Raw genomic sequence first — 12,123 nt, 5'->3', positions numbered from 1 at the left:
TTGGGATGCAGAGCCTCAATGTCCTGTCCACAAGATGGCAATGGTCACCATGACCTCTGGGACGCTTATGAAGGGCGATGACAAAGCACAGGGGACGCGCCGGGCGGGCGCCTCTTCAGGGCTGGGGCTCCCCGCGCTCGGGGGCAGCCCAGGTCCCCGGAACCCAAGCCGCGTCTGCCTCCGGGCCACGCGGGGGCGCTGTGGCCCGGCGGCGGCCCGGGGCGCTGCGTGGTCGCGGCAGGGGCGGAGGGGGCCGCGGGGAGGGAGGCGGGAAGAGCGCGGCACTTCCGCTGGCCGCTGGCTCGCTGGCCGCTCCTGGAGGCGGCGGCGGGAGCGCAGGGGGCGCGCGGCCCGGGGACTCGCATTCCCCGGTCCCCCTCCACCCCACGCGGCCTGGACCATGGACGCCAGGTGGGGGCTAGGGCAGCAGCGAGCTCACGTGACCGAGCCCCCGGGCCACGTGACTGCCGCGCCTCAGCACGGGGCCGGGTGGGGTCCCGGCTGCTCGGCCGTCGGCCAGCATATCGCTGCCCGGAGCCAGCGGGGATGGGGGCTGCGGCTTGGTTTTGTGCTCCTTGGGGAGCTTCGGGCGGAGGGGCTGGGGACCCTGACGCCCCGGATCGTGGAGGGGAGCGTGGGGGAAGGGGCGCTTCCTCTGACCTGAGCAGCCGGCTAGCGCTGGAGGGAACAGAGGAGACCTGTGTGGCCAGAGGGGCGGATCCGCCCCCGGGGAGGGAGGAAGCTCTGCCTGGCCAGCGCCGGCGCACCCCCTCCCCGAGAGAGAGAGAGAGAGGCTCTTTGTCCGGGCCGGAGCTGCAGCGGAGGGGGCGGGGAGGAGACTCCGGGCACTACTCCAGTGTGGTCCCCTCTGGAGGGCGGAGGGGATGAGGAGCTGCGCCCTAATCCTTATGTCCGCTTTCCTTACAGATGGTGGGCAGTGGTGGTGCTGGCTGCGTTCCCCTCCCTAGGGGCAGGTGGGGAGACTCCCGAAGCCCCTCCGGAGTCATGGACCCAGCTATGGTTCTTCCGATTTGTGGTGAATGCTGCTGGCTATGCCAGCTTTATGGTACCTGGCTACCTCCTGGTGCAGTACTTCAGGCGAAAGAACTACCTGGAGACCGGTGTGTGAAGAAAGGGCGGGGAAGTGAGCTAGGTCGGGAAGGAGGGTATTTGGCCAGCAGTCCAAACGGGATATGACTTGGAGAGGGCGGGAGGTCGGTAGGCCGGACAGCAGGGCAGGCTGGCTGCTCTGGGGAAGATGAAGTGCTATGGAGAAGATTTGGGGCTTGACTTTGTGTGCTTTCTTCAGGTAGGGGCCTCTGCTTTCCCCTGGTGAAAGCTTGTGTGTTTGGCAATGAGCCCAAGGCCTCTGATGAGGTTCCCCTGGCGCCCCGAACAGAGGCGGCAGAGACCACCCCGATGTGGCAGGCCCTGAAGCTGCTCTTCTGTGCCACAGGGCTCCAGGTGGGTAGGTGGGCTCAGCCTCTCTTCCTGGGTTGGATGCCGGTGGGCAGGGATTCTGTGAAGGTTTCCATTTTACCAGTCCCAGAGCTTTGCTGGCTGGTGTGTTTCGTGTCCTCCTCCCAGGGGCACACTGCACCTCCATCTTTGAGGTGTTTGGGGGAAATGCTCTTTTCTTTCTTCCTTTTCTCCTCTCCAGCACTGGTACTGAAAGTTCATGCTGTTATTTCAAGATGTCTAGTGCAGAAGAGAGGACTTCTCTTGCCCTATTCTCTGTGATTTCTACTGTGCCGTTATTATACTTCCTTCCTGCACTGGTGTCTCACATACTGTAAACCCACTGATAAAATTGTGGGGGAGCCATTCAGCCTTCCCCCAGTACTGCATGTGAGAGAGTGCTAACATGCTGACCCCATGGCATTTTGCAGCGGGTACTAGTTCCACCTTGAATATCATGTTGAACTACAGATACCCAATTCTGAGAGTTCTTGCCTCCCTGAATTGGTTTTTCACACACAGTTGATTCCCTACAAGGTGAATCCAGACTTAGGAGGGGAGAAGAAACTTCTACAGAAGAACCAAAAAGTGTATATTTTCCTTTGAATCACTTAGGCATAATCCTGAAGAGGGAGAGGTCAATTTTTGTCTACCTTTTCATTATCTTGCTTATTGTCTCCTTTGTCTCTACCTTCCCCAACAGGTGTCTTATCTGACTTGGGGTGTGCTGCAGGAAAGAGTGATGACCCGCAGCTATGGGGCCACAGCCACATCACCGGGTGAGCGCTTTACGGACTCGCAGTTCCTGGTGCTAATGAACCGAGTACTGGCACTGATTGTGGCTGGCCTCTCCTGTGTTCTCTGCAAGCAGCCCCGGCATGGGGCACCCATGTACCGGTACTCCTTTGCAAGCCTGTCCAATGTGCTTAGCAGCTGGTGCCAATACGAAGCTCTTAAGTTCGTCAGCTTCCCCACCCAGGTGCTGGCCAAGGCCTCTAAGGTGATCCCTGTCATGCTGATGGGAAAGCTTGTGTCTCGGCGCAGCTACGAACACTGGGAGTACCTGACAGCCACCCTCATCTCCATTGGGGTCAGCATGTTTCTGCTATCCAGCGGACCAGAGCCCCGCAGCTCCCCAGCCACCACACTCTCAGGCCTCATCTTACTGGCCGGTTATATTGCTTTTGACAGCTTCACCTCAAACTGGCAGGATGCCCTGTTTGCCTATAAGATGTCATCGGTGCAGATGATGTTTGGGGTCAATTTCTTCTCCTGCCTCTTCACAGTGGGCTCACTGCTAGAACAGGGGGCCCTCCTGGAGGGAACCCGCTTCATGGGGCGACACAGTGAGTTTGCTGCCCATGCCCTGCTACTCTCCATCTGCTCCGCATGTGGCCAGCTCTTCATCTTTTACACCATTGGGCAGTTTGGGGCTGCCGTCTTCACCATCATCATGACCCTCCGCCAGGCCTTTGCCATCCTTCTTTCCTGCCTTCTCTATGGCCACACTGTCACTGTGGTGGGAGGGCTGGGGGTGGCTGTGGTCTTTGCTGCCCTCCTGCTCAGAGTCTACGCGCGGGGCCGTCTAAAGCAACGGGGAAAGAAGGCTGTGCCTGTTGAGTCTCCTGTGCAGAAGGTTTGAGGGTGGAAAGGGCCTGAGGGGTGAAGTGAAATAGGACCCTCCCACCATCCCCTTCTGCTGTAACCTCTGAGGGAGCTGGCTGAAAGGGCAAAATGCAGGTGTTTCTCAGTATCACAGACCAGCTCTGCAGCAGGGGATTGGGGAGCCCAGGAGGCAGCCTTCCCTTTTGCCTTAAGTCACCCATCTTCCAGTAAGCAGTTTTTTCTGAGCCCCGGGGTAGACAGTCCTCAGTGAGGGGTTTTGGGGAGTTTGGGGTCAAGAGAGCATAGGTAGGTTCCACAGTTACCCCTCCCACAAGTTCCCTTAAGTCTTGCCCTAGCTGTGCTCTGCCACCTTCCAGACTCCCTCCCCTCTGCAAATACCTGCATTTCTTACCCTGGTGAGAAAAGCACAAGCGGTGTAGGCTCCAATGCTGCTTTCCCAGGAGGCTGAAGATGGTGCTGTGCTGAGGAAAGGGGATGCAGAGCCCTGCCCAGCACCACCACCTCCTATGCTCCTGGATCCCTAGGCTCTGTTCCATGAGCCTGTTGCAGGTTTTGGTACTTTAGAAATGTAACTTTTTGCTCTTATAATTTTATTTTATTAAATTAAATTACTGCAGTGGACTTGGTCCTGTGTTTTGGTTGACTGAAAGGGCATTATTATACGGTAGTTTTTCCAAACTGCCTTTAGCTTCAGTGTGTGAACTCTTAAGACTTACTGGTATTCTGTATTTTAACTACAAAACCAGCTCAACTTGCTGTGCTCATGAAAACAGCAAGAGCTGGAGGGATGAAGAAGCTAGGGAAGGATAACATCCACTTCACAAGGGAAAGCAGAACTGTATAAAAACGGCATATTCTTTATTTTGCATACTTTAATTTCAGAACAAAATGAAGAAAATAAAATAAACCACAATACACAACATCCAATCCTGCTGTCAAGAGTAGAGAGGGAATGGGGCTTGACACCCTTGGTTTCCTGCCTTCAACACAAGGACAGGAGAGGGAAAAAAACACTATAGACACCAGCAGGGGGAGCCAGGTGGGACAGGGGCACTCGAGGCTGCAGTGGGAGCCATGGGGACACTATACAAGGGCACAAGTTTTCCAACTATGAACTCCTAACCTAATCGACTTCTTCCATGCGAGACGCATCCTCATCGCCCTCGAGAGGGGGGATCTCATCAGGAACTGCAGCACTGGGTTCCTCTGCTGCCACTTCATCTTCATCAATACCTGAAGTAAAATTAAGCCATGTGAGACTTAATCAAATAGCATTAAGTCAAATCCATAGAGGAGACTAGTTGCACAAACTCTTTGCCACACCAAGTACCAAAGCTACTTACCTAGACCTAGCTTGATCATGCGGTAGATGCGGTTGGAGTGGGTCTGGGGATCCTCAAGGGAAAAGCCAGAAGATAGCAGGGCGGTTTCAAACAGCAGCACCACCAGGTCCTTAACTGCCTTATCATTCTTGTCGGCCTCAGCCTTCTGCCGCAGCGTCTCCACAATGGGGTGGTCAGGGTTGATCTCCAGGTGCTTTTTGGCCATCATATAGCCCATGGTGGAGTTGTCCCGAAGTGCCTGGGCTTTCATGATCCGCTCCATATTGGCTGTCCAGCCGTAGGTGCTGGTCACAATGCAGCAAGGTGAAGACACAAGTCTATTGGAGATTGTCACCTGTGGACGATCACAAAAGCCTTAGATTGACATTACCACTTTGAAAGAGAAAACAGGCACTGTCAAGCCTAATTCCAGCAGGGGGAGGAGGTGGACAGACCACTTGAGTTTGAGACCCGGCTGGCCAACATGGCAAAACCCTGTCTACAAAAAATTAACCGGGTGTGGTAGCACACATCTGTAATCCCAGCCACTCAGGAGACTTGAGTTTGCAGTGAGCAAGATCCAGTCCAAAAAAAAAAAAATCGACCAGGCATGGTGGCTGGCGCCTGTTAATCCCAGCACTTTGGAAGGCCAAGGTGGGCGAATCACAAGGTCAGGAGATGGAGACCATCCTGGCTAACACGATGAAACCCCATCTCTACTAAAAATACAAAAAATTAGCCGGGTGTGGTGGCGGGCGCCTGTAGTGGCAGCTACTCGGGAGGCTAAGGCAGAAGAATGGCGTGAACCCAGGAGGCGGAGCTTGCAATGAGCAGAGATCATGCCACTGCACTCCAGCCTGGGTGACAGAGCAAGACCCCATCTCAAAAAAAGAAAAAAAAAGAAAAAAAAGAAAAAAAAAGGAAAAAAAAGAAAATGATGGTATTTTATCTACTCTCAGAAGTTAACTGAAGCAATGCCTAATCTGTGCCAAATTTTATTAAAATAGCCTTAAACCTGACTAGAGAAGAGAACAAGAGGCAAGAAGGCACGAAACAGTAAATAGGCTGCCTCAAACCACTAATTGTGTAGAAACATGCTTGTGAGGGAGCCCACCTCGAAGGTGTTACAAAATATATCCTAGCCCCAGAATGGCTTACCTTCTCAACCTTCTTATCTAAGATTTCTTTCATGAGCTTGCAGAGGTTCTCAAACTTTGCCTTGCTCTCTTCCATCTTCTTCTTCTCCTCCTCATCCTCAGGCAGCTCCAGACCCTCCTTGGTAACTGAGACCAGGCTCTTCCCATCAAATTCCTTGAGCTGCTGCACACAGTACTCGTCAATGGGCTCGGTCATATATACCACCTCGAAGCCCCGTTTCCGCACTCGCTCCACAAAAGCTGAGTTGGCCACCTGCTCTTTGCTCTCACCTGTAGGGTAATTAAATGAACTCAGTGACTAAAATGCCTCATACTGCCAGTTCCCAGGAAGCCCTGATTGTGCTCCTCACTCCTCCAAAAAGGCTTCAATCAGAACCAACGCACCAGTGATGTAATAGATGGACTTCTGTGTCTCCTTCATGCGAGAAACATACTCTGACAGAGATGTCATCTCATCTCCAGACTGGGAGGTATGATAGCGCAGCAGCTCAGACAGGCGGCGGCGGTTAGTGGAGTCTTCGTGGATTCCAAGCTTGAAGGGTGGGAAGAGGAAAAACAATCCAACTTAACTACAATAACTTCACTTTCAATGTGAATGGAATAATTTATTGTTATTACTAAGAAAGTGGTAAAGGGAATAAGCATTTGTTTTGCCTTTTTACCTTGAGATTTTTAGAGAATGCCTCATAGAATTTCTTGTAATTCTCCTTGTCTTCTGCCAGCTCAGAGAAGAGCTCAAGGCACTTCTTAACAATGTTTTTGCGAATGACTTTCAAGATTTTGCTCTGCTGGAGCATTTCTCGGGAGATGTTCAGGGGCAGATCCTCAGAGTCAACCACACCACGGATAAAATCTGCCATCAACCAGGGTGAGAAAGCTCAGTAAAAAACAGCTAGACCAGACCTGATACCCAGATTCAAACAGAAGGCTCTTAATAGCCTCCTGAACCCTTACACTTACTATGTATTGCAGAAAACTGTTACCTTAGAATATCCTAGCAGAATGCCTAAAATCTCCCAAGACTTCACCCAACTAAATTAGGCCAAGGAGATACTCACTGAGATACTCTGGTATCAACTCATCACAGCTGTCCATGATGAACACACGGCGGACATAGAGTTTGATGTTGTTCTTTTTCTTCTTGTTCTCAAAAAGGTCAAAGGGAGCCCGACGAGGAATAAATAGCAATGCCCTGAATTCCAACTGACCTTCTACAGAAAAGTGCTGAAAGAAACCAAAAATAAGTGGTACATTTCAAAAGAGGACCTTTTAGCCCCAACACCAAATTATCTAAAAGTGGAACAATGATCCTCCCTAAGCCTAAGGGATAAAGCACACACAACAAGCAGCTCCTGAGAAAACTGAGCCTTAATGCCCTCCACGATCTAGATGGGTACTAGCTGTATGTAGAAAACAATCCCCTCTGATCAGAACCCTGGATGTGTAAGGCTGCCAATAGACATTACCCAGATTTCCGTAAGAAGTGAGGTCATTAGAAATGATGGCACTTCACTATGACAGGGTAATCAGTAAGTAAAATCACATGGCTCTCACATTTCTGTTATCAGTTGGACAAGTTCCGTGTGTCTATTACCCAACACTCTTCCACCTACTCATTCCTCTCCATATGTGCATGTTGAGCCAACATGCAAAGGCTTCTCACCTTGACTGCCAAGTGGTCTTCCCAGTCATTAGTGAGGCTCTTGTAGAATTCTCCATACTCCTCTTGGGTGATGTCATCAGGGTTTCTGGTCCAAATAGGCTTGGTCTTGTTTAGTTCTTCCTGATCAATGTATTTCTCTTTGATCTTCTTAGTTTTCTTCTTCTTATCCTTACCGCTGTCATCCTCCTCATCTGAACCCACATCTTCGATCTTGGGCTTTTCTTCATCATCTTTATCTTCCTCTTCTTTCTCACCTTTCTCTTCCTCTGCCTCATCATCACTAATTTCCTTCTCTCGTTCCTTCTCCAACTAAGTAACAAAAACAGAAGTTAGCCTTGGAGTACAAAACACTACCAGGGAAAGCAAAAGCCAGGGACAATGAGATTCTCCAGAACAGGAAACATCCTGCACGTTAAGTGCAAAAGATTTAAAAGTCCATACTCACATAAAGGGTGATGGGATAGCCTATGAACTGAGAATGCTTCTTCACTACTTCTTTGACCCGCCTCTCTTCTAAGTACTCTGTCTGATCTTCTTTAAGATGGAGGATCACTTTGGTACCCCTGCCAATGGGCTCACCTAGAAGAGTCAATTACAAGCGTGTAACAGGGTAAAAAGTATATGCAGTTGAGACTAGCAATTAATAAAGTATTAGCAGAACTGCTGTGAAGAACTGCTTTACAGACAGGATGCTCAAAATTTCTGCTGCTGGTGTGAGCCCAGAAAATCCTAACCCAACTACCTTGTAACAGAAAAGCTAACTTACCATGGTCAGCACGCACAGTGAAGGAACCTCCAGCAGAAGACTCCCAAGCATACTGTTCATCATCGTTGTGCTTTGTGATCACAACCACTTTCTCTGCCACCAAGTAGGCAGAATAAAAGCCAACACCAAACTGACCAATCATGGAGATGTCTGCACCAGCCTGCCAACAAGTTTAAAGTCAATCACAAGTTTTAAAGAAGCAAAAAACCAAAGAACACAGATAAGTATGAATGGTGTGTGCCTACAGAACTGCAATACCTGAAGAGCCTCCATGAATGCTTTAGTACCAGACTTGGCAATGGTTCCCAAATTATTTATGAGATCAGCTTTGGTCATGCCAATGCCTGTGTCTACCAAAGTCAGGGTACGTTCCTGAGGGTTGGGGATGATGTCAATTTTCAGCTCTTTACCACTGTCCAACTTCGAAGGGTCTGTCAGGCTCTCATAGCGAATCTTGTCCAAGGCCTGGAAAAACAAACAGCAACTTACTTTTGCTCTTTCCAAGACAGACTCTTGCTCTGTTGCCCAAGCTACAGTGCAGTGGCAAGGATAACAGCTCACTGCAGCCTTGACCTCCCAGGTTCGAGCCATCCTCCCAACCCCAGCTTCCCAAGTAGCTGGGACTACAGGCACATGCCACCGTGCCCAACTAATATTTAATTTTTTTGCAGAGACAAGGTCTCGCGGTTGCCCAGGCTGCCCTCGAAATCCTAGGCTCAAGTGATCCTCCTGCCTTGGCATTACAGGTGTGAGCCAAAACGCTCAGCCACTTTTGCTTTCTTAAAGCCCGTATCTTCAAAGAAAATCTTGGTTTACCTCTCTCAGCCTCAAATCTGATTGCCCCCTATCTTGAGGCTTTAGAACCAGTTACATGAGCCCACTTATTCCGGACATAGTCCCTTCCCTTTCAAGTTCAAGATGGCCAGAGTAAGATCCATCTTTTTGGAATAGCTGCAAGTTTACCCCCTTCAATAGTAGTCCCCAACAAAGGCCAAACCACTCCTTTCCCCTCCTTCTAGAGTATCAAAAAAAAAAAAAAAAACCATGCCAAATGTGGAAACCAGAGCACCTACATCAGAAGCATTAGAGATCAACTCCCGAAGGAAAATCTCCTTGTTAGAATAGAAGGTATTGATGATGAGGGACATGAGTTGGGCAATTTCTGCCTGAAAGGCAAAAGTCTCCACCTCCTCCTCTCCATGGTGCACTTCCTCAGGCATCTAAAATAAAAATCTCATTAATTACAAAAGAACACTAAGGCCCCATGTTTAAAAATCCTAAAGATCATCATATCATTTGTTAGGACCTTAGACAGTGAGTTCAGACTGGTTTAACCGGAGTACTATCCCTTCCCAAGACTAAAAACGCATTCTCTTAAAGATCTGACTACACACTAAGTGGGAGGCCTGAAAATTCAGAAGGAAAAAGAAAATAAGCTAAATGTTCTTCAACCAAATGTCACAGAACCCACCTACTTAAAGAATGGTGACCAGCAGCCTCAGCATCATCTGGTAGTATGGCAGGAAAGTCATAATGTTGGTCCAACCCAGGTATCTAGAGATCCCAGGTAATCCTTACACAAATTTAAATGTGAAAATCACTACCTACAGTTCTTTATTTGGGGGAGGTCAAAGTAACTACTTTAAGATAAAAATGGCACTAACTTTAAACTGCTCCCCCTGAGGTGTCCAAGGGCGGGACACTCCTGCCCCATAGGGCAGGGAGGAATAACCTGGGATCCATACAATACCTACCGGAGGAGCAATTAAATCCGGACAAAGAATCGATAAGCCAAAAGCTCCACCACGACCCTTTCACAGCACAAAATTACAGAACGGGACCAAACCCAAGAAAGATGGTGGCCGTAGCCACCAGGCCGACACTCGTCACTGCCGGACATGCGTCGGCCAGGACCACTCGAGGAGGGGGCGCCGCAGTGCGCCCTCCCTCGCCCCAGCATCCGGGCACTGGGGCGGGGCGCCAGAATCCAGAAGCTTCCAGAACAATCTCAGCTCTCGAGGAAGGGCGGAGGAAGGAGCCCATGAATCTTCCAGAACCTGCTCCCCTCCCCGCCCCTCCTCCACCGGGACTGCAAGAAAGATCTGGAAGGAGGGAGTATCGGGTGCTGGAGACCGAAAGCGCTCTTCCCACACCGTGAACCCTCACAGAAACAAAGCACCCAAGAAGGCTTTAACAACGCATCCGATAAGAGAGGTGACAAAGCCAGTCCCACAAGGCCGTGCTGAGTCACCCGAGCGGGCACCCCCGCCACCCTGCGGTCCCCCTCCGACGCCCCGTAGCCGCGTCCGGAAGTGGAGGGGCAAAAATGGCAGCGTCCCGGGCCGCGCGGCCACCACGTGCAGCTGCCAGCCGCCCACTGCCCCAACCCCACAGCCCACCTCGCTACGGCCAGCAGGCGCCGAGAGAAAGCCCCACCCCCCAAACACACTAGAAAAAACCGAGGAAAACTCAAAAGCCCTCACCCACCACTACCCTCACCCTATAAAAATCCAGGGTGTTATCCACAAGCCACCCCGACATCTAGACTAAGGCTCCCTAAAGGACAGAAAAAAACAAAAGCAACACGAATACAGCACTAAAGGGAAAGAAGCCTAGCGGAGATCTCAGCCTTACCTTGAAAAAAAAAAAGGATTATACGTAATAGTGAGCAACGTGGGCTCGCTTTCTGATACCCAGACAGCCCCAACACTGCGCCGCAGTGACTCGAGAGAGCTACTGCGCGCCCCAAGTCGCCCTATATAAGGCGAAGCACAGTACAGCCGCCCTCCTGTGGATCCCTCCGCCTTAAAGGAGTATGATTGTCAACCCCGCACCTGCCGCCACCAGCCCACCTTGACGTCATGGTCCGAAAAAAGGAGGGGGCGGGGAAGAACCCAAGCAACGGATCCGCCCACACATTTGCTTGTGATCACAGCCCCACAGTTTCACGTCTAGGACATGACTCCATCAAGAGCGGGGATGAGGAGTGCTCATTTGGCATAAACGGTGTCTCTACGGGCGAGGAACCCATTGACCTCCCTAAACACTTGTGGGGCAGGCGGCCCCACACCCAAGGGCGGGGCTGGGGGGGGACACCGAAAAAGAGCGGAGGCAGCTAACCACGCCGACCACCGCTCCCAGACCCAATCTTCTTCCTAGCATCTGCCCTACACATCTCGCGTCCCGACAGACGGACTGGCATTCGGGACCCAACCTTGGGTAGCCCCAGATCCCGACTCTCGCAGGAGCAGAGGAAGGGCGGAGGGTTCGCGCTGAGGGGCAGCTCAGCGTAGGGGGAGAGCGCCGGCCGGGGCTGGCGGGGACTCTTTGCCGGCATGCGGCGGAAGGCGCGGCGGCGGCGCGGCGGCGGCTCTGCGGCATTTCCAGCAGTTTCCAGGCCTGTCTCGGCGGTCCCGCCCCCTGCCCGCGAGGCTCCGCCTCTCCGGCTGCGGCCCGGGCAGGGTTTTTGCAGCGACCCCACCCGGCGACCCGCTCTGACCTGTCCGAGAGACGCGGGTACCAGCCCATTCCTCAGGGATGGGATGGAGCGTTGGGGAGGGATCGGCTGACCCCTTCTTCCCCGCGTCAATCACACAACACCCAGGCACCTGGGGCGGCTCTGCGGGCGTACACTTTTGCAGACTGAGACTGGAGTACCTGCGGGAGGGACCCCCTCTAGCCCCTGCGGCCGCCACGTACACAGAGCACGGGGACATGCGCCCTCCCTACGCAGGCACGTCAAGCCCTTTCTCAAGCTGGTTCGCTTTTTTTCCGCCCACTTCGCTCCTGCAGCCATTTGGACCTGGGAAGGAGGGAGTCTCTGGGAACCAGTGCAGGGCAGCCGGAGCTCTTGGAGGCCGCGTGACGACGCCGGCCACAGAGCGGCTGGCCAAGTTGTTCCCCTTCAGCCTTGGCACCAGAGTCCCTAGGCCATGCCCCTGGCCAGTGAGCTGCGGCCGCCGTGTCTGGCCTGGCTCAGCCGTTTTGCCTGCCCTCCAGTTGGCAAGCTGTCCTTGCCTTTCCAAGGCCTCATCCGAAAGCCTGCTGGACCCACAACCCCTCCAGGAGAGAATAGCCACTCCCTGCTCTGTGCCCTGTAGATGTCCATCTGCTCCCCTTCCTGGCCCACCC

General features: G+C 52.3%; 2 protein-coding genes across 8 annotated transcripts; one reads left to right on the top strand and one right to left on the bottom strand.

Moving 5' to 3' along the window:
• Positions 1–246: 246 nt before the first annotated feature.
• SLC35B2 (solute carrier family 35 member B2) lies at positions 247–3,700 on the top strand. 3 transcript variants are annotated; one of them, XM_031011891.3, is made up of 4 exons: positions 247–411; positions 928–1,121; positions 1,310–1,464; positions 2,162–3,700. In XM_031011891.3, exons 1-4 carry the CDS (start codon positions 401–403, stop codon positions 3,098–3,100), a joined length of 1,299 nt encoding a protein of 432 aa, XP_030867751.1. In that variant the 5' UTR covers positions 247–400; the 3' UTR covers positions 3,101–3,700. The 3 variants fall into 3 exon arrangements, with proteins under 3 accessions (XP_030867751.1, XP_030867752.1, XP_055245739.1); XM_031011892.3 differs by lacking the exon at positions 247–411 and having other exon boundaries at positions 1,314–1,464; XM_055389764.2 differs by lacking the exons at positions 247–411; positions 1,310–1,464 and having other exon boundaries at positions 931–1,121.
• Positions 3,701–3,921: 221 nt separating this feature from the next.
• HSP90AB1 (heat shock protein 90 alpha family class B member 1) lies at positions 3,922–11,402 on the bottom strand. 5 transcript variants are annotated; one of them, XM_055389763.1, is made up of 13 exons: positions 9,747–10,629; positions 9,464–9,565; positions 9,066–9,212; positions 8,251–8,457; positions 7,993–8,152; positions 7,672–7,805; positions 7,227–7,535; positions 6,622–6,787; positions 6,226–6,416; positions 5,948–6,095; positions 5,565–5,833; positions 4,428–4,761; positions 3,922–4,317 (listed from the first exon to the last, which is right to left on the bottom strand). In XM_055389763.1, exons 3-13 carry the CDS (start codon positions 9,210–9,212, stop codon positions 4,208–4,210), a joined length of 2,175 nt encoding a protein of 724 aa, XP_055245738.1. In that variant the 5' UTR covers positions 9,464–9,565; positions 9,747–10,629; the 3' UTR covers positions 3,922–4,207. The 5 variants fall into 5 exon arrangements, with proteins under 5 accessions (XP_055245738.1, XP_063563704.1, XP_018884549.1 ...); XM_063707634.1 differs by lacking the exons at positions 9,464–9,565; positions 9,747–10,629 and adding an exon at positions 11,207–11,402; XM_019029004.3 differs by lacking the exon at positions 9,464–9,565 and having other exon boundaries at positions 10,627–11,278.
• Between the last annotated feature and the right edge of the window lie 721 nt (positions 11,403–12,123).

The sequence above is a fragment of the Gorilla gorilla genome, chromosome 5 (assembly GCF_029281585.2).
Source record: "Gorilla gorilla gorilla isolate KB3781 chromosome 5, NHGRI_mGorGor1-v2.1_pri, whole genome shotgun sequence".
NCBI lineage: Eukaryota > Metazoa > Chordata > Mammalia > Primates > Hominidae > Gorilla > Gorilla gorilla.
The sequence above is the reverse complement of the archived record's forward strand: the minus strand, read 5'-3'. Positions and strand labels throughout refer to the sequence as shown.

Bases quoted from the DNA above. Each gene is read 5' to 3' on its own strand.
- SLC35B2 (XM_031011891.3), top strand. The intron at 1,122-1,309 runs GTGTGTGAAGAA...TGCTTTCTTCAG, and splicing joins AAAGAACTACCTGGAGACCG to GTAGGGGCCTCTGCTTTCCC. The intron at 1,465-2,161 runs GTGGGTAGGTGG...CTTCCCCAACAG, and splicing joins TCTGTGCCACAGGGCTCCAG to GTGTCTTATCTGACTTGGGG.
- HSP90AB1 (XM_063707634.1), bottom strand. From the start codon at position 11,329: ATGCCGGCAAAGAGTCCCCGCCAGCCCCGGCCGGCGCTCTCCCCCTAC. The intron at 8,153-8,250 runs GTATTGCAGTTC...ACTTGTTGGCAG, and splicing joins CATTCATGGAGGCTCTTCAG to GCTGGTGCAGACATCTCCAT. The intron at 5,834-5,947 runs GTGCGTTGGTTC...ATTACCCTACAG, and splicing joins GTCCATCTATTACATCACTG to GTGAGAGCAAAGAGCAGGTG.